The sequence below is a fragment of the Siniperca chuatsi genome, linkage group LG3 (assembly GCF_020085105.1).
Source record: "Siniperca chuatsi isolate FFG_IHB_CAS linkage group LG3, ASM2008510v1, whole genome shotgun sequence".
NCBI classification, from domain to species: domain Eukaryota; kingdom Metazoa; phylum Chordata; class Actinopteri; order Centrarchiformes; family Sinipercidae; genus Siniperca; species Siniperca chuatsi.
In genome coordinates, this window is record NC_058044.1 from 23,803,950 (window position 1) to 23,827,969 (window position 24,020).

A 24,020-nucleotide genomic window follows, 5' to 3' on the forward strand; every position below is an offset into this window, starting at 1 on the left:
AAAGACGCTGAAACGCTCTGTAGGGCTGAACTACAGTCAAGTGATAATTTTCTGTTCTTTTGATCCATTGTTAATGTAAAAATATTGATTATGGCAGCTTTAAAGTGATCATATTATGCTAATTTTCAGGTTCATAATTTTTTTTGGGGGGGTTGTACCAGAATTTAATTTTCAAAAAACACAATATTTTTACTCACACTGCACATAACTGCAGCACCTCTTTTCACCCTGTCTTTAATGCTCCATTTTAGCTATAGAGTGAGGCAACTCACTTCTATTCAATCTTTGTTTGGAGTTGCACATGCCAGTACCTAAGTAAGGACTACTAGCCAATCAGAAGCAGAGAGCAAGGTAGTGTGATCCAAAACAAAGCCGCTTCAGCAGGTAACTATGTTTTCGGTTCAGCCGTTACGGTTCAGCCATACATGTTCCGACAACCCGAACCAGCTTCAGAACCGTTTCAGAGTGGTAAGTTATTAATTTGTAACTAATTTATCTTTCATAGGTAACGTTTTAACTGTGCACTGTCTCTACATCACAGTAACAACTTCATACCCATTGACTGCCTGGACGGTATCTAACATTACTTTAATTTCATATTAGGTGTACTTGTGGAAACTGCTGAATTCGTGCATTATGACGCATGTGACATAGTGACGTAGGTACGTTACGGAAGTAAAGTTAGTTTTCAGGCAGTTCAGGAGCAGTCTTTTCTGTGGGAGAGGGTAACTCCCTTTGGGGTGGACTTTGGGCTTTTTCACTTTGCAAACCTATTACATGAACAAAAAAAGATATATAACACAAAGGAAAGGGAAAAAGCCAAAAAGCATAATATGACCACTTTAATGACATGATTTGATGGATCATTAGCATATTATTGTTGGACTGTAACATTTCTAAAATTACCTGCAGCTATAATTACACACAGAGTACAATACAGTAAAGCACTTGAGGTCTGCCTGATTTTCTCATATTTGTGTAGTGTGTCTGTGTCTGTAAACTTTTCTCATTCACAAACACACGTCATCTGTATTAATGGAATATGTTTTAATTATAATCTATCATTAAATATTACATACAAATTATACAGTGCATTGTCACAATACATTTCATGTCAGTTCAGTACAGCAGTTACTTTGTTGTTTACTTAGGTCCACCCCACGAGCCAGAAAATTAACAGAAATCAACATGGCCGAGACAGACAGGAGCTTGTTGGACTGGGAACTCCCGACCCCCCTCTGCCTGCTTGCAGATGGGATAATTTTGTCTTCTGCACCAATGATTTAACTCATCAGTGAAAGAAGAAAAATTAGGCGAGCCAGTCATACTTATCTCAGCTTAACAAAAAGTTTGTTTCTTTAACCAAAAGGGCCTCTGCTTTATAACCTCACCCCAGATGACTTGCAGATCTAAACAGTTAGGAGCAGCACTGAAACTAGTTCACATGGCTTGCGTTCACTGTGTAAAGACATACACACCACTGAGTGCCCAGTTCCTAAATCTTTAAGACTGAACCACAATGCACACTTCTCTCTTTGTTAAAAAAAATAAAATAGTCATCTTCACTAGTGGCACCACTGCTTTCACCAGCCCAGGGCTTTTAACTGCATGGGAGGGAATATGCAGGTGAATATTAAAAGGCAGAGAGGTATGAAGAAAAAAAAACAAAAAAAAACATGGAATGCAACACCTCCCGTCCAAAAACAAAGTATAGGAGGCTTTTGACTGGCGTGCATGTGTGTGAGCAAACATTACGTGCACCCAGGAGTCTGAAAGAAAAGTCTGACATCTCACTAAAATCTTTCTCTCTCGCAGGAAGGTACAGAGTCTTCATCATTTAGGCGTAAATTCCTCATTGACATCCACACAAGGCACAGAAGCAAACAGGGAAGATATGCTATGAAATTCTTCCTCTTTTGGCCTCATCTCTCCACCCACTCACTCACTCTTTGTAACCAAGGAGAGCAGGGGAGGGTGATGATTATTTCCATTTCCAGGACAGAAACCTGCGCCCTCCGAGTCTGTCCTGTCTTCCATCGACACGCCTCATTCCGGCTTCCTGCTGTTCCTCCTCTTCCTCTTCCTCTTCACTGAATCGTTCCTACCACCAGGTGAAGAAGGGTCTTCTGCTCTGGAAACTCTGTGTGTAGGACTCACTGTTGGCTCTCTGAGGTGCTCTGGCTGTTTCGACGATTACTGGGGGCATCTGGACCAGCTGCAGGGGTGTTTTACCATCCTTCAGGGCTTGGCACAGGTTCAGGATCTTGGGGTGAAAAAGGAGAAAGAAAAAGTATGTTAAAACAAAAACAGTTAGGCAAATTTATGCTTTAAAGCAAAGAGGAGGTACAGTTAGCTGCATATCAAACTGATGAAAAAGAAATGGTAGTAACCCTTTCTTTCAGGAGTGTATGATTTCCGCTGTTTGTCTCCAGTAACAGCTTTAGATTTTGCTGTTTAGAGAAGAGAGGAGAAAACTCACCTGCCCCCTCATTACGGCTACTTGTTTGTGAAACTGTCCTCTGTCGAAACCAGGGTCTTTCTGTGAGACACAGTAGACAGTACACCTATGTTATACATAATGATCACAGCCACAAAACTGAGTCATCCTCCTCTCCATCTCGCATTTTCCCTTATTTCCATTTCACAGCCAGATTCTCACATTCCACTCGCTTACATAATTACCACTTCATTCTGCACAAAAATGTTGATGAATACTTAATCCGAGTCCCTCCGTACCTTGAATAATTCGTACAAGTCCTCTTCCAGGTCTTTGATGAAATTTGGGTCAGCGAGTTTGGGCAGGACCAGCTCTCTGATTTCCTGGGAGAAAGGAACTTTGGCCTGGGAAAGCCATGCCCAGTAGAACGGGTCTGGTGATTGGACAATGAAACTGTGTCTTAATGATTATGTACACTACTTGAAAAGAGCTGGAAAGTTATTAATACAGTGACAATCCATCTTAGTATTTTGGTGGGAAAAATCTTAATATAGGTAATAGAGAGAAAGATTAATATATAAGATGCTATAGCAGCTTTCACTGGACACACTTGAAAAGAGAGAAGCTATTTCTTTAAAAGCATGAATTGCATCCTGCTGAGGGTGAGCAGTGATTGGTTAAAAATGTCAATTATAGGTGCTTACAAGCTCTCCAGGAGTCAGGGTGTTTGAGGGGGAAGGCGAGGCCATTGTCTATAGCTGCCAGCTTGATGATGGGATCCTTTACTACCACCCAGTCTGTGTCCTATAGAGATAAAGATATAGGTATAAAATAAACACATATTCAGCCATTGGGATCAGCATTTTAAAAAACAAATGCCAAGACTCTAACTGTGTCAGAGCGTGCGTCGTCTGTGTGTCCTCACCCTATTCCCAACAGGGTCCATGGGACAGTCATACTTCAGCAACCAGTTGTCATTTCCCCTGTCTAGAATACCAAAAAAAGAAGACTCAAATTCAAGCAAATTCATTGTTTGTGACAAGCACACGAACTTCATTCAGCAATGTTGTCAGATAAAATCTGCCACGGATGAATTCAAGAATGTCATTGACTGTATAACATCATCCTAATAACAATATATATTCTAATAAAGAAGTTAACTTTGCTGAAAACATTGCCCATAATGATGACCCAGCAGTGCTGACAGGGTGACTACATGCCTGTGTTCCTGATGATGTAATCGAGGACTACGAGCCGCTCAAACTGCAGCTGGAGCTGACGGTTGGTGTTTTCAGGCAAAGGCTCCGCCTCAAACCTCCGCAGCCAGAAATCTGCATCCTTGTATCCATCAACAAAGAGCTGGAAGGAACCAACCTAGTGGAACAGCAACAGATTGGGGTTTTTACATTGTATTGCCCTTGTGCTTAATGTACTAAACTGAGTTAAAAGAAAAATCCACCCTAAAACCCTTCACACAAAATGACTTGGTCAAAGCCCAACAGCGACTAAATGGACCTTGATTTTTTTTAACTGTTGTTTCCAAGTTCAATAATGAATATTGAACTTTGGTGTATTTTCATGCGGATCACAGGCCAAACATAGACACTGTGACAGCAGATCTGTGCGTTTCTGTTGCCGCTAAAATGACATTTGATGCCCGAAATTAATTATTAACAATAAACATCACAATTAATTCCAATTACTGGCAACAAGTGTATACCCCTTCTGTTGAAAGTCATTCAGAGAAAAATCAAGAAATTACTAAGTGAAGTCAAATTAGACAAGACACATAACTTTACTGGACATCATCAACTAATAACATCTAAGTTAAATATCAAGACTTTTAAAAGGTGACATTTTACTTCACCAGTCACTGGACAAATTGGGCCTATTTGGTCAGTACAGAAATTCACCACAATCACCTGTGTAATACACCAATTCATCAGCTTACCTTTGGTGGCAGTCCAATCCTGTGGAAGCGCTGGCCCACTTTAGGTACCTTCTCTAGGGCTAGCCTCTTTCCTCGAGATTTCACCCTGTCTATGGCACTGTAGTTGAATGTTTCACTCGCCAGGTACACCACCTAGAGTTCAGAAGATTGATTAAGAGAGGGAGTATTTGCCAGATGGTTTGTTGCTTTTGTAATGCGAAGGTAGCACTGTGTGTGTCTATACCTTGGTCCTGGGAACAATGTTGAGCTCCAGTTTCTGATCGACCAGGCTGGCCCCGGCCTCCGAGAGGTAACCCTGGTTCAGGACCAAACAGTCGCGGCCAAAGCAGCAGGGACAACACAGTTTCTGGAGCCACTTAGTCCACTTGGGGTTCAGCTGGCCATAGGGCTCTTCATTTTTAGGTTTGAACACGCCAATGATTTTCTGTGGGTGGAGGCAGAGTGGGGGAAATGAAAACGAAAGGCAGAGAAGGAAAATCAGGAAATAGAGAGCAGACAGAAAGGTTCAGAATCCAAAGGAGGTTAGGAAAGGAAAGTTTAGGAACGGAGAAGAAAGGAAGGTTTGGTTGTGTATGAGACAATTACATATTAAAATTAAAGAACAATATTCTGTTTTGTAAACTTGAAAATACAAATGAAACATACAAAGAATACAGGGTACAGTGGAAAAAGTGGATTATGCTGCAGAAGTGGTTTAAAATGAAACTTTGTATACAGTGAAAACTATTGCAATCCACTGTAACTGACATGAATTGAAGTTGTCCCCAGCCACCGTGCTCTGTACAAAGTAAAACTACAAACTCTTTAAAGCCTGTAGGGGACGAGTGTTTGATAAGCAAAAGATTTTGGGTGCAGTGTCACTTTAAAGTCGCATATAGAAAATCAAATGTTGCATTACGCTATGACACACACACATACACCGATTTCAACATGAAACTTGGTCATTGAAGAGAATTATATCCTCACAGAGAGCTAGCACATGACTATTAAGCACACTGGTGACTAACTAAAGTAACTGGAGAGGTGTGTGTGTGTGTGTGGGGTCATTGGCACTCAGTCGACAATACTTATTTCTGTTTTAAAAGCCTTTAGTGAGCACATACAAAGCCTAGACTATGTGGTCTTGAACAGACTGAAAATACAACAAGAGAAATTTGTGAGGATCCAGCCACGAAGTCCAAAGACACATTTCCTTTTTTGTTTTTTTAACATGGACTGAGCAAAACACACTGTAGATAGGGGCATAGGGGGCAGTGTCTGTGAGTTGCTCAAGACTTACTGGTTGACTCTAGTAGTGCTGATCAAAGTTTACTCTCATTAATCTGGCACGATTAGAAAGAGTCAGGAGATGTTGTCAAGGGTGACAAATGGAAAGAAATGCTCTATAATGGTCTGTGTGTTGATTCCCTGATTCGTCTTGAATGAGTAGCACTTTGTAAAACACTTGCAAAAATAAAGTGATTACAAGTGCTGCAACACATCAAACATGTCTGCTCAGCATCTACTGTTTGATTAGATACTTAAGACTTTGTTCTTTGCTCAGACCTGGAATACAGGGAAAAAAACATAAAAGCTACCTGAAATAATGGGTGACAAGGATCTTATCTGTGACTGCGTTGTTGTTGACATCATCGTGACAGCTGGTCGGAGACAGACGTTCACTAACAGACTACCTGCCTCAGCAGAAGGATCGGAGATGATGAACACCTGCCAGCACAGCCGCAGTCACATTGATGATACGTTTTTTTAGGGGAAGCTAAGCAACTGGATCAAGAAGTTAAAAAAATACTAACATGTGGATGTAAATGTTGATTATGTTTTCAGGAAATACATGCAACATCTTTATCTAAATGACTTACAATAAGCACAGGAACAAGCTGGAGAGCCAGTTGTTGTCCTGTGTGTGTGTGTGTATGCTTTTATTAACTGCCAGGTAGACCAAAGATAATTTTCCACCTTGGTGGATAATAAAACTGCATTCTATTCTTTTTTTCTAGTCTATGAAATGGTTGGTTGTCAGTTTAAACTGGAAAAGGTAGGCTCATGTTGTGTTTGCATGCCTTACAGACTATTTGCCAAGTCATCATAGGCTAGTTAGAAGAGGCCTTTCCTAGAAGCGACTAACACTTATATCAAAACAGTCTTGTAGTCAATTCATCACACACAACACTTCAGATATCACAGATCAGTCATAAAACAGCTAAAGCGACCGTCAGCATTACACCAACAGCCGGTAATCGGTAGCTGGAGGTTAGCAGCTTCTCTTCTTACCCCCTGTGAGTCTTTGACAAAATAGCTTCCACTGGATCCTTGGTAGATCCTCTCCGGGTAGATCCCCTCCTCTATGGCTCGCTCGGCCTTTCGGATGATCTCTCTAAACTCGGGATCCTCCGGGAACTCGTTCCTGTGCGGCTCCCGCGGCGAGCTCCCACGGTCCCGGTCCAGAAGCGGCTGTCTCTCCCGGCTGCGCCCCGGACTGCCAGCCGAGATGCGCACCACCGAGCCCGGTGTGCTTCCAAACGTGCCCCGGGGGCTGGGGGGCTCTGTGGGACCGTAGCTGAAATCACCGGAGTCCCGGAGCGGAGAGACAAGCGGACTCGTCTCGTCCATGATTTTGGAGGTGGACGAGGAATTATTTTACCACCTGGAGAAAGCGAAGAGAGAGAAAAGAGGACGAAATAGAAGAGGGACAGAAAGTGGGACGGTTGTTTTGTTGGCTAGTACTGACGCTGGCTAACAAGGAAACACAGGGGAAAAAAGAAAAATCAGATGACTGTCAGCTTCCGGGAAGAGGCGGAACCAGTTGAGTGTTTTGATCTGTAACCAATCAGCGTTCAAATGCCCCTGTCAACAACCTAATCTCTAGCTCTGATTGGACACAATCATTCCGCCCACGAAAGACACGTGAGAGCATAGTTAACTCCATATAAAAAAAGGTTTGATGGAAATTCCAGTGCTACTATGGGACTGAGGAAAAAATGTTTTACTTGTAGTTGTCAGACTGGTAAATCTCGACAAATTCTGTTGGCCTAATGGGTATATGGAAAGCCAAATTCAGACAAAGTGATTTTATTTGTCAACGTCAAGATTCAGTGGACCAATGCTGGAAATAGTGAACATGACTTCTGTGAGTTTTTTCATTTAAAAAACAATTTTTTAAAAGGACATTTCTTTTAACTTGATCTTTGACGGTGGTCAACCCTTAACTAATTAATTGAATTTGTTCACTTTTATTTCTGTGTCCCAGAACAAGTTAATCATATGAGATCAGATGTGATCAGTGGACACTGTTTGGAAAAATGCACATTAAATTTCAGCATTTTTGAGTGGATAACAATATATTTTATCCAAGAACCCCAAACTAACAGTCTTATTCCCATAATGGACTGTGGACTCTTGACTCCTTGCACCTGTCTTGCTCCTAAAATGCTGAATGGCAAACTTTGACTACTCCCCCCTCCATTGGAAGGTCAAAGGTCAGGGACAGTAATATCTGAGGCTCTCTGAATTTAGTGTCATTCTCAAGCAGCAGGGCAGATACTGGTTTGAAAGATGAAACTGTACTGAAAGATGTTCTACCCACAAGACAGCCACACCCCACCAAAAAAACAATGTCTACTTCGACATTACTTCCAATGAGTAATAGAGTCAGAGTCTGTCATAGCTGGGGAAGTCCAAGTCACGTCTCAAGTCCATGAGGTCTTCGTAAGTCCTTATGTGCAAACTGCAAATTAAAAGCTACTAGTCTTTCAGGTGTCTGATCATTACTGTTAAATGACACCGTATTTAAATATGTTCCTTTCAAAGCTGTTTTAACAGTGCTTTGCTATGTTTAGGCCTAACAATACATCAAAAGGCCACAGTTCTAGTGTCCATGCAGCCACCACATTTGTGAGAGAGACAGCTTGATACAGCTGTCAGCACCACTTAGTGACTGTGTCTATCTTTAGGAGATGTGGAGCAAAATGAGGCGACAGTGCAGATTGCTGGTGCTGCAACTGAGCCGTTATATCAGATAATATATCAGACAATAAGTAAAAAGTAAATGAATACAGATGTGCTGTTTGGATAGTCTGTGGTGTTTGTAGCAATACCGACTGATTGGTATTTGAAGATGTGCATACTAGTTTTTTTTCCCCACTTACTATGGTGATCATTCATGATATTTGTTTGTGTAAAAAGGCAGTTTCCCCGTGACGCACTGACGCCAGCCTGCAGGACGCACTGCTGGGTGTGTGGACGTGCCTCTGTGCGCATCCTCCTGCCTCCCTCCTCCTCCTCCGGCGCACACAGATCCTCTTCTGATTGGTGGAAATCAGCAGGAAGAGAGCTCGGCTCGTGAGATCTGTCAAGTTCAGACAGACCAGCCAACTCTATAAACCTACTGCTGCCACAGTCTGTCCCTCCAGACTACCAAACATACTGCGCCCTCTTCTTTGTAGCTGTCTTTGGGGTTGCGGCGAAATCAGAACAAATCTGCGGACGGTGCTGCCGCATATAAAGAAGAGTCACTTACCTCAAATATTCCGGAAATACAGCGCAGAGGGCATCGGTGTGAGGATGGCTGCGTACAAACTGGTCCTGATCCGCCATGGAGAGAGCTGCTGGAACCAGGAGAACCGCTTCTGCGGCTGGTTCGACGCGGACCTGAGTGAGGCCGGGGAGCACGAGGCAAAGAGAGGAGGACAGGCGCTGAAAGGTACCATTTAATGTCACAGGGCCTAATCTGGCTTTCACTCCGTCATTGGATTAAAGCTGTTGCAAGCCAGTGCTTATGCAACGGATGGGGAAACAAGTAGCCGGCCCACTGCGACACAAGACAAGCCAGCAGCAGGGGACACAATCATTGTGTTTATGAGGCTCGACGGTTGCTGTTAGTCTTTAAAATAAAATCAAAAACTGGAGTGGCCACACATTTGTAGGAGAATATAAATGCTGCAAATGGTTTGATCAGACATCTGTCAGTGTGGCACAGACCGCATGTCTCTGCTGGACCCGTTTTCCCCTGAGCCCATGATGGCCCCACACAACAGTCTGGCGGCCCCTGTTGTTATATAACCCTTATTTTAGGTTTTCCTTACCTCAGCCATTCCAGTAAAGAGAAATAAAATCGTGATATGATATAATATGTATTGTGTAGTGGATTTGTGAAGTAAGCATGATGCCATCTACTGACAGATGTCCATGATGATTTCACTGGAGTATAGGAACATTTTCATATTTACAGCTCCATACTCAGACACACTCATGTGGATATAAGGGACAAAAAGTGAAGGAGCCCACAGATTCAGCCACAACTTCACTGCCAGTAAACCATCTTTAAATATTGTCATCAGTTCAAGTACAAAATATGATCAAACACAAACTAACTCATTAAAACTAATTACCTGCATTTGGGGAATCACATGCTGATTATATCAAAACTTGTGACTACTTTTAGGACGACTGATACATGTAAAGACGTGTCATTCAGATCTAAGGAATAATGGAGGCCAGACTGCCGAGCAAAGATGCCTTTTTTATCAGTATAGATGACTGCTGTTTGCTGAGTGAAATTTTGCTATTCACTGCACTGGATTTTGTGGGGTTATGAGGAGGGGATAGGGGAAAGGACAGTTTTACAGTCCTCCTCTCAGGTCCTCCGCATTATATTCGTAGTATTTCTTTCTGTGTGGCACACACTCCCGTTGGTTTTCGGAGGCCCAAAAATCCTGTGGAGGCACATCCTGCAGAGCCCACAGTCTGCCAGTGTCCAGTGATGTCACACTGCCCCTGACTAAGCAAAAGCAAATGTGTAAATGTTAGGAGAGAAGCAATAAACAATGCAGATCAGCGGCACTGGGTTAAGTGTAATGTAGTTGGAATAATAATTTTTCCTCTTTTTAAATAACATACATTTGATTTGTATGCTTCCCTGCTCTTACATATTAGTCAAACCTTTCTCTTTGTCTCAGACATCAATGGTTATTCACATTTACCGTCTTTTTTCATGTCCTGTCTCTGATTCACCTCAGACGCTGGCTATGAATTTGATATCTGCTACACCTCTGTCCTAAAGAGGGCCATCCGCACCCTGTGGTTTGTTCTGGACAGCATCGACCAGATGTGGCTGCCCGTCCACCGGACCTGGCGCCTCAATGAGCGCCACTATGGTGGCCTGACTGGGCTGAACAAGGCTGAAACAGCAGCTAAACATGGAGAGGCCCAGGTCAAGATCTGGAGGCGCTCTTTTGACACTCCTCCCCCACCCATGGATGAAGGGCATGACTTCTATCAGACCATAAGCAAGGTGACACCACAGGAAAACCATTTAGCATTGTGTCTTTCTCTCTTACAAAAGCCGACATCTTTATTACATCAGCGTAAGCCCACATGGCTAATACACGATTGGCAACATTAACTTTCTCTTTTGTTGTAGGACCGGCGTTATTCCGACCTGACGGAGGACCAGCTTCCCAGCTGTGAGAGTCTCAAGGACACCATCGCCAGGGCTCTGCCCTTCTGGAACGAAGAGATCGTTCCACAGATCAAAGAGGGAAAGAGGGTGCTGATTGCTGCCCATGGCAACAGTCTCCGGGGCATCGTCAAGCATCTCGAGGGTAAGAGACAGAGGCGAGACATTTGAGTCACTGCCCAGTGCCAAAAGTGTTTAGCCCATTTTAAATTCCAGAAAGTTTTCATTTATTGATAACCTTAATATTATTCAACACTGAATCAAGGCATTCTCTGTACAATTAACCAATTGTAGAGGGTTATATTACAGATGCTGAATTTACAAAACTCAACTGAAGTATTTTGATTCCAGTGAATCAATCAGGTGTTGCACACCCGATTGACCACTTGAAATGAAACTCTCCTGTCTCAGTCTGATCAGACGAAAGGAATGTCCATGCAAATGCATTAAAAGCTCTGCATGTATGTTACTGTTTCCCAGGTATGTCAGAGGAGGCCATCATGGAGCTGAACCTGCCCACAGGTATCCCCATCGTGTACGAGCTGGACAAGAACCTGAAGCCTTTAGGACCCATGCAGTTCCTGGGAGATGAGGAGACCGTCAAGAAGGCCATGGACGCTGTGGCTGCTCAGGGCAAAGCCAAGAAATAGACCCCCCCCCCCGAGAGCAGATCAATCTTGTGCTGTTCAGTTATCAAGTTATTGCAAGATCATTTCACACAATGTGCACTTTTTTTTGATAATACCCAGCTTTCACACAAACATACAATCTAGTGTTTTGACTTGATTGGTCTTTACTTTGTGACATACTAAAACATGCATTCCATTATTAGACAATGGATATCAGCTGTAATATGATTTAAGCACTGACCAAAATGCAAAATTAGGGACCAGCAAATAGGAGCAAACAGACTAACCCTGCCGAGTCATCCCACGTATTCCTTCCTATTTATGACCCATGTAGGTGAAATCTCAGTGGGAACAGTATAACCTATAAAGCGTGAAACTGGCTGTTGTTAAAAGGGCAAGTTGATATGCTCTGCACTGCTGATTTTCATTTGCTGTGGCATTGTGAGAAAAAGAATAAATGTTGTGTGCTATTATGTGATGAAATCTTTTATCCGTGTCTGACGTCATTTTACAGCATAACTGTCCACTCTGCCCTTATGAATCATATGGTTATGGGGAAATTGGTTGGATGAAGTCTCATGAAAAATAGTAGCAACTATATTAGTTTTAAAGGGAGACCAAGCTACATACATAATACATGGCATGTATTATTAGAGCGATGTTATACTGACACCACAGGGGAATTAAAAATACATAAACTGTTTTCAACAGCCAGTGATGCAGCTGCTACTCTTTACCGCGTTGGTGAGCTGGCCAAATCAGCAGGCCAGACTACACTAACTCAGTCATGTGTTTTCACAACACCTGCCGCACCTGTCCCTTTCACTTCACATGGTTTCTCCTCACATCTCTCCCTCTGCAACCCCCCTTCAACTGGAACCACTCTGGAGAGGCAGGCCTCACAGTTTGAAAACCTCTGCTCTGGATAGCCCAGAACCATGGGCACATTGCAAAAACAGATAAATATTTACGGTGCCACACACAAAATTAAAATTAATCATTTATATTTTGTATTTGCATCTACAAAATGTTTCTTCATAACCCTCTCCCCTTTTAAGTGAGTCAATATAGAGAAAAAAAGCAACGTGACTGTTGTTTGGATGGCATGAGGGACACCCCCCTTTCATATAACTGTGAGAGGCGCAGCGAGTACATCGTGTCTAGTTATCCTGCCTACATAAAAGTGCAATGATATCACTGTAAAGTTGTTATTGATTAGCAGACATGTGGTGCTGAGTCACTATACTACAAATACAGTATGAATGTGATTGTTTACACCATAGGACACTCCATTCACCCTTGTTGCTTTTTTGTATGGAGTTGATACATTTTGACTGACTTGAGTGGTTGTAAATTATTATCCCATTATGGATTCTTCAGTAGTATTTTCCCCCACCGGTCTTAGAGAATGCAAAAGCCTTTTAGATATTGGATATTTAACAAAGCCAGAGAGTAATACATCTCAAAGTGCGCATCATATATTGCTCTACTGTGATGGCGTCAACATTATAGCCTATCAGAAATATTCATTCTTCAGCTGCTCTTTATTTTCTTCCAGTAAGATAAATGCTTTATTCTTACTCACACTTCAGTGCATGGCCAGACGCACTGACAGCTAAATGTAAAAGAACAATACAAACATGCCAAATAAAATTCACACCCAACAAATGAAGCAGAAATCTAAAAGGTGTTTCATTAGACTGAGTCTGTCTGTTTATTCTGATTTTTTTTTTTCCAGTGAGCTTGTGTATCTTCAAGTTGACACTTGAGGGCAGAATCTGCAAATGTGAAATATTGTTGTTTTTTTTGGACATCATTATATTTTGACATGATCTAGAAGTGTTAATGAAATCAGAAAGTAAGATGGAAATTACATCATGGCATACTAACAAAAAACTTTCTCACACTAGATTAGAAAATATATTCCATATTATTAGGCAAAACCTGCCCCAGTTAGCATCTTTTTAATTGATTTGACAATTGTCGATAGTAAAAAAGTGATTGTTATAATTTATTTGATGTATTATTATTATTATTATTATTATTATTATTATTATTATTATTATATGCTGTTGTTGTTGTAGAAGTGAGTAATTGTACATACAGTATATAGCCCATAAATTGGTGTGTGGATGTTTGTGCTATGCTGTTGGCATGTGCCCATGTGTGCCTCAACAAACATGGCGGAACGAGCCGTCCTTCTTCAGCGTGAGACCGGCCAATCAGAGTCGACTCGAGCCCTTCGTCATAGCCAATCGGCTGATGATCTGCTCTTCTCGCAAACATGTCGCCCATGAAGCTGTGTGTTCCAGGTGAGTCCCGTAAATGTGTAAATACTAGTATTAAGGATGTAGTTAAACCAGACTTTAGACCATTTTTGTCCTTTTGTGCTTATGTTGGCTTTTGTAGACGTCGCTGTGTTGCTAGAAAATATAGTTACACTGCAGTCTGACTGTAAAATCTGTTAATTATTTCCAGCTGCCATGCGTGGCGTGGGCTTTGGCTTTTAGCACAGTTAACGTTTCATTAAGTTACTTTAATGTACGGCTATTTGTATCAGGTGACTATAAGAAGCTATAGGTGTGCTCAGGGCCATTATGTCACATTGTTTTACGGGTAATTATCGTACTTGTGCAGGATGTGAGCTGCTGACTTTTACTTTACACGGCAGGTTTCATCTCAAGCCCTGCCCATTGCCTCGGGAAGGACAGCAACATTCCTTCTCTCACTTGTTTTGACTCACCCATGCGAAATCCTCACTTTTATTACTGGGCGGATGGCAGTAGGAAATGTCAACAAAAATGTTTCACATCGAACAATTGCCTGAGGTCTGATAGTGATCTTTTCGCTGTGTAAAAGTTGCATGGAAACACCAGTTCTCGACATTAGGGATGTCAGTTAAGATCATGCAGGATTAGCATTTCATGTCATGTTAATGCCAAGGTTAAATGTCTCAAAGGGACCATATGAGTTATTTTAGAGCAATAATTGTCCTCCTTAGATGTAGACCGTTTTGCACAAAGAGCACGCAAGTGTTGATATTCTCTGTGCAGACAGGACTGTGTTTATTTCTGGATACATTTCACCTTCATTACTAATGTTCAAGCGTGTTCTTCAGAATCTCAAAAGTAAACTTGTCACCAATCTATAGCTGTATAAAGTTCTTGTTAATAGTCTGGAAATAGATACACAGTTACGCCCAGAAAACAACCTAAAAGCCACACTCATGACATATATGGCATTTGCTTTGTGTAAGAGATCCTCTGGTCTTTTACACCGAAGGTTAATGTTTTATCTCACAAAAGTTATTTTATTCTGATTTTAGATATATAGAGATGGTCCACCTCCACTACAAAATCACTGACATATAGTATCCACAACTTTCCTCCAACACTACCTGTCTTTCCCCCTCTTGTTTGTCTCAAGGTGACAAGCTATGCAGTGTAGAAGACTGTATTCCCGGCACAGGAGTATACCTGCGGCATGGCTACATATACTCCTCACTAGCAGGCTACGTGCTCAGGAAAAACGAGGGAGAGGAGGTGAGGGGTGTGGTGGGTGTGAGTAGGAGAGAGGTGGAGAAAGCTGCTGAAGCAATCAGGGGTGTAGGATTGCCAGAGTAAAGGTATTGCACAACGTTTGTGAATGTGACTCAACCGAAATGGTTTTGTTCAGTGCCTGTGATCAAATATGCATTTTATTGTGACAAGTCATTTCTTCAGGCTGTTCTGAGCTGGAATCATAAAAACGGAACTGGTTTTGTGTGGCCCGTGTGTGCATCAGTACGTGTGATTTTTGTCTCTTTCTAGTTACCAGTGATCTCAGTGGTGAGGGAAACCGAAACGCAGCTACTACCAGATGTAGGAGCAATAGTCACCTGTAAGGTATGCAGTGGAATCAGATAAAACATTTTCTATAATTGGATGGTCTGATCTGTGGTGGTGGTGTGGTCTTGAGCCTGACTGCTCTTTGCTTGGACAGGTGACCAGCATCAACCCCAGGTTCGCCAAGGTCCACATCCTTTATGTAGGTTCCACACCGCTGAAGGACCGCTTCAGAGGGACAATCAGGTAACCCCCCGAAAACTTAGTGAAACAATGTTTTATGTCATATTTCTGTCATTCCCAAAACTGAGCCCATTCCCTCTGACTCTACAGGAAAGAAGACGTGCGTGCAACAGAGAAAGACAAGGTTTGTTTGAATCCATGTGTTCAATCAGCTCACCATCAGCTTTTTGTGCAGCTCCTGTTTACTTATTGATCTAAGATGACATCCTTAGTGTAAAGCTTTTATCTTTATTGTTACAGGTGGAGACATACAAAAGCTTCAGACCTGGCGACATCGTCTTGGCGAAAGTGGTATCCTTCACCTGCCCTCGGGTCTAAGTGACAGATGAAAACAATTCATCGGCTATGAAAACTATTCAGCTCATGTATCAGCTACCTTTTCTTGCCATCTGAAATTCCTAAACTGGGAATGACTCGGGTGAAGTAAACAATCACCTCCAAAGATGTATGCTACCTGTTCTCATGATCTCCGGAGCAGATGCACATTTTCACTTGTTACTTTTAAAATCAATTATAACTGTCTTTGGGTATTCACTATGAGTGAATTCAAAGTACAGTGCCACTTCAAGGGTTGGTGTGGATGTATGCTGTTTACTTCTGAGTCGTTAACCCTTGACCTGTGATGTCAGATCTCTCTCGGTGACGTGCAGTCTAACTACCTGTTGACAACAGCGGAGAATGAACTGGGGGTGGTGGTGGCACACAGTGAAGCAGGTAACTCTCACAGTGCGTTGTCTTCTGTTTCTTTCCTTTTTATTCAAAACGTCAAAACAGGAGGATTCCAGCACAACACTGCACAGATTGGTAGTATCGTGTTTGAACACAAGGTGGTGCAAGAGTAACTGTCCAGATAACTGGAGAGAAAAGGGTTACTACTGTGCATCTGTAGACAGTTACTGTCACTTAGACAGTACACATTGTGAGCTATATTTATCAAGCATTTGCTGTAGCAGTATTGCAGTTTGGTAGAATTTTAAAATAGTGCCAATCTAGTTATGTCTGATCTACTACCAACCATTTTTTTGTGTAGCAATATGTCAGAAACATGATGAAGAGTTAGCGATTCTTCGTCCAATTATTTTGCTACTCCTGAGAGCAATGGAAGTGGTGGAACTCAAAAATGATTATTGAAATGTATTACTCCCATAAATCTACTAAATCTAAATGCACATACAGAAATTCTGCAAGATGAGCACCTACATGAATCTCATCTTAACCTCATACTCTGGAGAAGTCATGTTCCTCTGTAGAGGTGACGAAGTGTCTTAAATATGCCTAGGTATACAGTTCTCCTCAATACATCCGTGATATGGACATGTTCAGCTAGAGCTTTGTCGAAGTGGTCAGCCATGGTTGTTGTGAGCAGAAGTGAACCCAAATGGAAGGGGTCAGCTTTCCCTTGTTGTTTCATGCTATAGCGCCCCCAGTTTTAACTGCAGCTCGCACTTGCATTGCGTTAATATTTTTCAGGTGACACTACAGAAGCAACGACGCATGAAATTGATCTTGCATTGCTTGAAGCGTTCGCGTACTATTGATATTGTACTAAGTCTGATTTTAAGCAGAACATTGTATAACAGGAACCTCATTTTTGCATAGCAATTTAGTTTTCAATAACTCTTTAGGTTTTTTAATACATATTGTGCTGTTAATGGTGTGATGATACAATATGTTGCCCTTTTTTTTTGAGTGTTATCTCTATTTTATCACATCTTTTCCATTTTCTTTTGTGAATCAGGTTCCCAGATGGTTCCCATCAGCTGGTGTGAGATGCAGTGCCCACGGACGCACGCCAAAGAGTTCCGCAAAGTGGCCCGAGTGCAGCCGGAGTATCTACAGGCATGAGAGCCCTGAAACTTCTTTCTTCCACAAGGAACACACAGCTTCCCCTCCCTCCTTCACTCACTGTCGCCAAGTAGCTTCCCAACTCTGTTTCAGATGTTTTCTGAGAGACTGTACAACGTGCATATCATTAGCTATTTCTGGTTACATGTCTTTTTAAGTGTTTTTTTGAATAGCTTTCCCTCTGCACATTGTCATCATTTAAATGTGCCAACTTAAACACAGAAGCGGCGTTGGACCAAAGTGCAAAAGTGCCAGGACATATTCTAAACAGTGCAGCGACTGTTGTAAAGATATTTTTAACCAAACACAAAAATGTTACATTGCAGCTGCCAAACTTTAAGTGGCCGCTATGTTGAGAAGCTAAACGCATCAGAATTTTGCACCTAGTGAAGAAAGGTCTTTTTCACAGATGCAGGATTCACTCAGTTTCGCTAATAGGTATTATGGCAGATCATCAGGTCGTTTGAAGGAAGAAGTAGTTGGTGCATGATGCTGGGTGCGTAAACGTGAGACTTGGTTAAGGCAAGGCCCAGTCTACATCACACGTAAAGGAAAAAATGAAGTGGCTGTATTTGGTCTGAAATAAGGAAGTATCGACCAAAAATGCTGCATAGTGAGCGCCGCACTTCTTTGCGTGACGTTGTGTATGCGGATTACTTGTTTTTGTCATTAATTTAGTTTAAAGACAGTTTAATCTCCTCAGGCTAATTTTTCTGTACTCCTTTCCAGTTTAAAGTAAACTGATGTCCTCACAGCAGTTTTAAAAATGAATGTGAAGAGAGCCTAATGTTCAATCAGCATTACAACACAGCTACCATGCATGTGCGGAATATTGAAGTACAAGATGTGATAGTCAAATATTTCTTTTGTTTTCCAACACATTATCAAAACAAAATGATTGAGCGAACAAGCAAGCAGAAATATTTCCATTTTATCTTTTGAAGTAAAGTGTACTTTCCTTATTCTTTCTTCACTTTACAGCAGACATCATTCATGTGCAAGATTGAAATAAAATGACTATCAAAGCCATCAATGAGATCCTGAGACTGATTTAAGGGATGGACTTTAGTTTTCAGTAATGAAACTAAGTGACAAATTGTGATCTTAGCAGTCAGTTTACTTCAGTAGTGCACACACAGCTGCTCCACTGGCAGGAAAAATCACCCTACGATTCAATGACCTCAAACCCAAAAAGACTGCAAGCATTCTTTCTCTCGTACTTTTGAGAATGAAAGTAATGAACAGGAGCAAAAATAGTTTGGAACCCCTTTAGCATGAAGTGAAAAATTTAATTAGGAAAACATTCAGAAAAGTGTTCTTGCTGTTATCTGGATTAGTTACATTTTAGCATGTCTTTGTTCACGTGTAGGTGCCATTGACGTGTTAACTCACGTATGAACAGTGGCACAGAAAGCATGTTCATTTGCACCTGACGAACCAACTCCGTGTAAACAGTAACCTACTGAAATCACATGATACACTGATGCTCAGTCCAGTCCCTCAAGCAGGAGGATGTTTAATATACAGTATGTACAAATAGCATTCTGTGTTGTTCTAATAATAGTCTGTTGAGATGTGGATTTTCCAGTGAACCTGAACAGTTCAGTGTGCAAATCTACAGTTAAAACTACAAATACAAAAAAACTTTTGTACAGACATACACACATCTCAAAGATTACATCTACACACACGCTTAGATCAATCATTAAAGCGAACCGATCGACATGTATTGATGTCAATAGAGAACTTCTTATTGGATGGTGCAGCAAACCCAAGTCCTGCCCCCCTGTTACTGAAGTCCACTCTGCGCGAGTGAGCACGTTCAAACTCTCCCAGAAGCCCTTGCTGCAACTGCTGCTGCGCATCCTTCCCCAGTGCCATATTTGCTCCTCCAGTGCTCCCCGCAGCCGGCTGGAAACCCTTTTTGAAGCCGCCCATCAGCCGGAGGAACTTCTGCTGCTGGTCAGAGCTGTCGAACTGGGCGGTGCTCCACTGGCCGAAACCCTGAGGAACAGAGACATTGGGGACAAATATTAGATACTAAGTGCATTAATGAGCTCTCCACTGACTTGACATATAAAGCTCAGTTTACCCATCATGAGGAGTGCTATTCAGTCTGAGAAAACAATTATATAATGTCTTCCGTGGGCCTGGAGGAGTTTTCTAGAAGTCTTTGAGAATAACATTGAAGATTGTTATTTTTTTCGCCACCCATTTTGCACTAAGTTTCGCCCCACTTTGCTCAGATTGGCTAGTACTCGTTACTTGTGATTGGATGCTAGCTCCACCATTTTTTCTGTCAAATTTTCAGCAAGTCCTGCCAGCAACACTAGTGACACTACTGACGTTGATGATAATGTAATAATACAAATATATATATATTTTAAATCCTTATATCAACAGAGGGGATGCAACTCTATTTAACTCTATGCAGTTTAACCCCTTGTTCATATAACATGTATTCATAACCATAACTTTATTCAATGAACATAGGAAAGAAGCCAAAGGGAAATTCCATAGTTTTATTATCCAATACTGACCGCAGGTTTGACTGGTTTTTGAGGTTGAGAGGCCTTGTCAATCTCCATTTGTAAAGCCTGTCTTCTTTTCTATGCAAAATCAAAACACACTTCGTTAAGCGTTACTGCATAAAAACAGACATACCAAGGAATTTACAGTTAACTGGGGAAAAAAGGTGTCTAAAAATACCATCAATAAAAATACAAACATATACATTGGCTGTCATTAAAGGAATAGTTTTTAAAAACCAAGAAACAAGTCACGTGTGAATTGGTGAGCTTTAGAGATAGTGGTAGGCTGTTTTTTGTTGGGTTTTTTTTTTACCTTTGGACAGAACCAGGCAGGTTTTTTTCCCCGTTTCCAGTCTTTATGCTAAGCTAAGCTAATTGGCTGCTCATGGTGGCTTCATATTTAACATATAGACATGAAAGTGGTATTAATGTTCTCATCTAACTCTCGGCAAGAAAGCAAATAAGACTATTTCCCAAAATGTGGAACTGCATTAACGCACAACAATAAATATCACACTTAACACAGTGATGGACCAATAATGAAAGCCCTGTTTACCTGGTTGATGGTGACCTCATCAGCGTTTCCAGTTTTCTCTGACAAGAAGACCACGTCCATTTGGGGTGACTCCTGAAAAACAATGTATGACAAACGAGGTTCACTGCCAATGCAACAAATAACAAAAGACATCCGGGCACAGCATCAATGGTCTCTGACACACACTCACATGTTGATCTTCCACCTCTTCTTTAATCTTCTTCTTCTTCTTCTTCTTCTTTTTGCACCAGTTTCAAAACTCACATCCTCCACCTGTGTTTCCACCTTAATGGAGGTCTTCTTCGTTTTTCTTTTCTTGCTGTTGGTGTCCCCAGCTAGTGTGACAAGAGTTTCCCTACTCTGCTCCTCAACTTCTTCACATTTGAGTATTAACGGCTCTTCCTCCTCTCCCTTAGAGTTTCCCTTTTTCCTTTTCTTCGGCTCTGTGTCCTCTACTTCACTGACCTCCCCAGAAGCTTTTCTACCCTTTTCTTTTTTTCCTTTTTTCTTTAGCTCTGTCATCCCATCCTCTATGATAACAATTTCACTCTTTGTGGATTTGTCTTTCTTCTTATTGAGCATTTCGTCTTTTTCCACTTTGCTCCTTTTGTTGTTGCCTTTGATTTGAGGTGTTTCTACCTCATCTTCTATTGTTTTGGCTTTTTTCTTTTTCTTCTTTTTCACTTTTACCTCTTCAACCTCACCAGTCTCTCCTTCTGGTGTTTCTACTGTCATTTTATTCTCAGCCACTTTTGTTTTAGCTTTATTTTTCTTTTTTGTTACACTTATTCCATCCATACCTTCAGATATTTTCTCTTCAGTCTTTTTCTTCATCTTCTTTTCCCTAACTTGCTCATCAGTCTCCTCTGAGCTTACAACTAAATTGTTTTTTTTCCCCTTCTTGGCTTTCTTTGGCAGTCTATCCTTTCCAGCTTGCTGTTCTTCCTGCTCCTCTTTTACTATCTTTACATTTTCTGGTTTCATTTGTACAGACTTGTTTTTTATTTTCTTCCTCTCTTTCTTTTCCACTTCTTCTTCTTTTACTGAACTCTGTGCAGATTCCACTTGACTCTCATCGTCAGCCAGCTGCTTCTTCTTCTTCTTCTTTTTGCTGACCTCTTCGTCATTTTCATTCTTGACATCAGAACCATTGGCATCATTCAGAGATTCAGTGACAATTTTCCTCTTCTTCTTTTTGTTTTTCTCTTCCTTTTCATCACCTCCACCCCAAGACTCCTCTTCTATAATAATTGTATCAACCTTTTTACCCTTTTTCTTTTCTTTTTTCACCTCTGCTAGGCTCCCATCATCAACAGTACAGTTTTTGTTTTCAGGCAGAGAGGCTTGTCCGTTCTTGACTTTCTTCTTCTTTACCTTCTCACTTTTCTCTCCCTCCATCTTCATTTTCACTCTTTCCACTGGCCTCTCCACAGCAACAGACCTCTGACTTGCCTGGTGAGAGTAATACAATTACTGCAAGACAGTACCTATAAAATAGATTAAATTGCAAAACCATGGTCATAGACTCTGTGTATGTGCAAGTGTGACTAACAGAGCATTTAACACTAACCAAGGGTTGGGCGACCTGCTTGACCTGGGACTGCTGATCAATGTCTCTTTGCAGGGCCAGTCGCTTCGCCTGCAGGGAACAGAGCACAATTGTGCTAAAATGTTTATAATCATAAAATACAGGGTGCATTGAAAACAATTACTCTTATTTATCAGCAAAGTTGTTTTCACACATCTTGCATTTATTCGTCATTCTGCGTGTCAGCCAATTCAAACTCTGCGGCAGGTTCTACTGATTTAATCTTCAGTTGTGGACTACTCATGACTCAACTCAATTTGTGTTACAAAATGTACATTTCTGCAATTCTCAGGCTTTGAATATCTGCTTGTAGTGTGTTAATGTTTAGCACACTGTCACAGTGCAATCTGTATGCATGGTCATGTAAAGTTTGTCCAACAACTAGGGTTTCAATCCTGAATAATTCTTCTGCCTTGCATATGTTAATTGGTCGGCACAAATGATTCTGAAAGTTGGATATGTGATGTTGCAAATCAGTACCTGGTCAAGGGTGAGCTCATTGGATTTAGGTGCACACTTTGCAGAAACAAAGATCACATCCTCATCGGAATCCGTCTGAAATATAAAACGAACAGTGTTCTTCAGGTGCAGTGAACATGCTTTCAGTCCCACTGTTCATAAGTGAAATACGTGCATGGCATCTACACTTGAACAAGACATGTTGAGTTGTAACAAATCCAGAGTGATAACAGGGTAAGAACAACACTTTTCAGGCAGAATGAGCTGACCAAGTTTATTTATAGCACATTCTTAGTAAACCATGCTAGCTAGCTAACATCAGTTAAAATAGTAGCAACAGGTTAAATCGACGAAGAAACAAATTAATCAGGCAGCCAGGCGGCGAGACTATTTTATCACAGTTGCACAATGTATGGTGAAATGTAAACTTGAGCGGTTTACTTACTTTGTAACCTTTGATAATTCACGTGGATACCCGGCTGCTTTCTTGGCCCGGAAGTAGTTCCCCCTCGTTCCTGTCGTGCGTTAGGCACGAGCCCACGAGCCAGGCGTCCGTAGCAACGAGCGCGCGCATGTGAACCGAACTGACTGAAGTTCAAGTATGGTAGTCTTTTTATTTTTATTTAGTTTGTTGGTTTTAACTATTAAAGACTATTCAGTGAATTAAATGCGTTATTCATACACGTGTATGTTAATTTCAGTTGTAAAGCATTTAGGCTAAGATAAAGCTAATGCTAACTTTGTCGGTTAGATTTAGTTATATATTTTTTTCCTTTATTGAACCAACATATTTACAATACACGCTGTAAATAAATATATGAAAAACTGAAAACAACATACAATTAACAGGAACAAATTTAAACAAACAAAACCATGGTTTAAGCAAAGTATATTATAAACCAGCGGTTAATATCACTTTTGCCTCGAGCTTCTTGCAGCAGGAAAACTGCCTTGCCAAGGCATCAGTATGCTTCAAACAAAGTGCTTGTCAAATGGTCGAACAGCTTCTGAAACGCCGCCCCCCTACACTTTTCCATCTGACAATTTTTGTAACTTTTCAAATCCAACAATTATTGCATCTTGCGCATCACTGTGTGATGGCATTTGCCCTGCCTTCAAGTGTGGAAACAAACACAAAAGTGTTCGGACCACTTTTGTCTTGGGACGTGGTCGGACGACACTCCGTACATACTAGTTCGGACCTCATCCTCCACCTACTACTTCTAGCTTTGATACCACCCTCCACCTAACATGTCTATGCCAGCTACATCCCCATCTTTTGACTACGGCTCCCAGGGGCCAGCTGGTGTCTCTGTTTCCCTGTCTACTACCTCTGACAGCCATCTGCAACCCCATTATCCAACTTCAGCCCATGACAGCTATTTGCATCAGCTTTCACCCACAGCCACTCGGCACCCAACCTGCAGTCTGAGTTTTAAGAAGGCCCCTACAGTCCCAGCCAGGAGCCAGCTGCAGTACCAACCTCTATCTACAGCCTCTAAAAAGCCCAAGTATTTAATGTGC

General features: G+C 41.5%; 4 protein-coding genes across 5 annotated transcripts; 2 read left to right on the top strand and 2 right to left on the bottom strand.

Moving 5' to 3' along the window:
* Nucleotides 1-1,028: 1,028 nt before the first annotated feature.
* pi4k2a (phosphatidylinositol 4-kinase type 2 alpha) lies at nt 1,029-6,998 on the bottom strand. Its single transcript, XM_044190288.1, has 9 exons — nt 6,660-6,998; nt 4,612-4,812; nt 4,389-4,520; nt 3,658-3,811; nt 3,363-3,424; nt 3,142-3,241; nt 2,737-2,870; nt 2,480-2,539; nt 1,029-2,263 (listed from the first exon to the last, which is right to left on the bottom strand). Exons 1-9 carry the CDS (start codon nt 6,996-6,998, stop codon nt 2,102-2,104), a joined length of 1,344 nt encoding a protein of 447 aa, XP_044046223.1. The 3' UTR covers nt 1,029-2,101.
* A 191-nt stretch (nt 6,999-7,189) lies between these two features.
* Nucleotides 7,190-11,959, top strand: pgam1b (phosphoglycerate mutase 1b). Its single transcript, XM_044190289.1, has 5 exons — nt 7,190-7,515; nt 8,571-9,087; nt 10,403-10,677; nt 10,807-10,987; nt 11,323-11,959. The coding sequence occupies exons 2-5, from the start codon at nt 8,949-8,951 to the stop codon at nt 11,490-11,492; spliced, it is 765 nt and encodes a 254-aa protein (XP_044046224.1). The 5' UTR covers nt 7,190-7,515; nt 8,571-8,948; the 3' UTR covers nt 11,493-11,959.
* Nucleotides 11,960-13,660: 1,701 nt separating this feature from the next.
* Nucleotides 13,661-18,412, top strand: exosc1 (exosome component 1). Its single transcript, XM_044190298.1, has 8 exons — nt 13,661-13,783; nt 14,898-15,013; nt 15,281-15,355; nt 15,453-15,541; nt 15,629-15,662; nt 15,779-15,829; nt 16,168-16,252; nt 17,277-18,412. The coding sequence occupies exons 1-8, from the start codon at nt 13,756-13,758 to the stop codon at nt 17,381-17,383; spliced, it is 585 nt and encodes a 194-aa protein (XP_044046233.1). The 5' UTR covers nt 13,661-13,755; the 3' UTR covers nt 17,384-18,412.
* Nucleotides 18,413-18,869: 457 nt separating this feature from the next.
* Nucleotides 18,870-23,097, bottom strand: knop1 (lysine-rich nucleolar protein 1). Of its 2 annotated transcripts, none has more exons than XM_044190296.1 (7): nt 22,942-23,097; nt 22,518-22,592; nt 22,020-22,088; nt 21,824-21,901; nt 20,471-20,542; nt 19,924-19,992; nt 18,870-19,387 (listed from the first exon to the last, which is right to left on the bottom strand). In XM_044190296.1, exons 4-7 carry the CDS (start codon nt 21,851-21,853, stop codon nt 19,082-19,084), a joined length of 477 nt encoding a protein of 158 aa, XP_044046231.1. In that variant the 5' UTR covers nt 21,854-21,901; nt 22,020-22,088; nt 22,518-22,592; nt 22,942-23,097; the 3' UTR covers nt 18,870-19,081. The 2 variants fall into 2 exon arrangements, with proteins under 2 accessions (XP_044046231.1, XP_044046230.1); XM_044190295.1 differs by having other exon boundaries at nt 20,640-21,901; nt 22,942-23,094.
* Nucleotides 23,098-24,020: the final 923 nt, after the last annotated feature.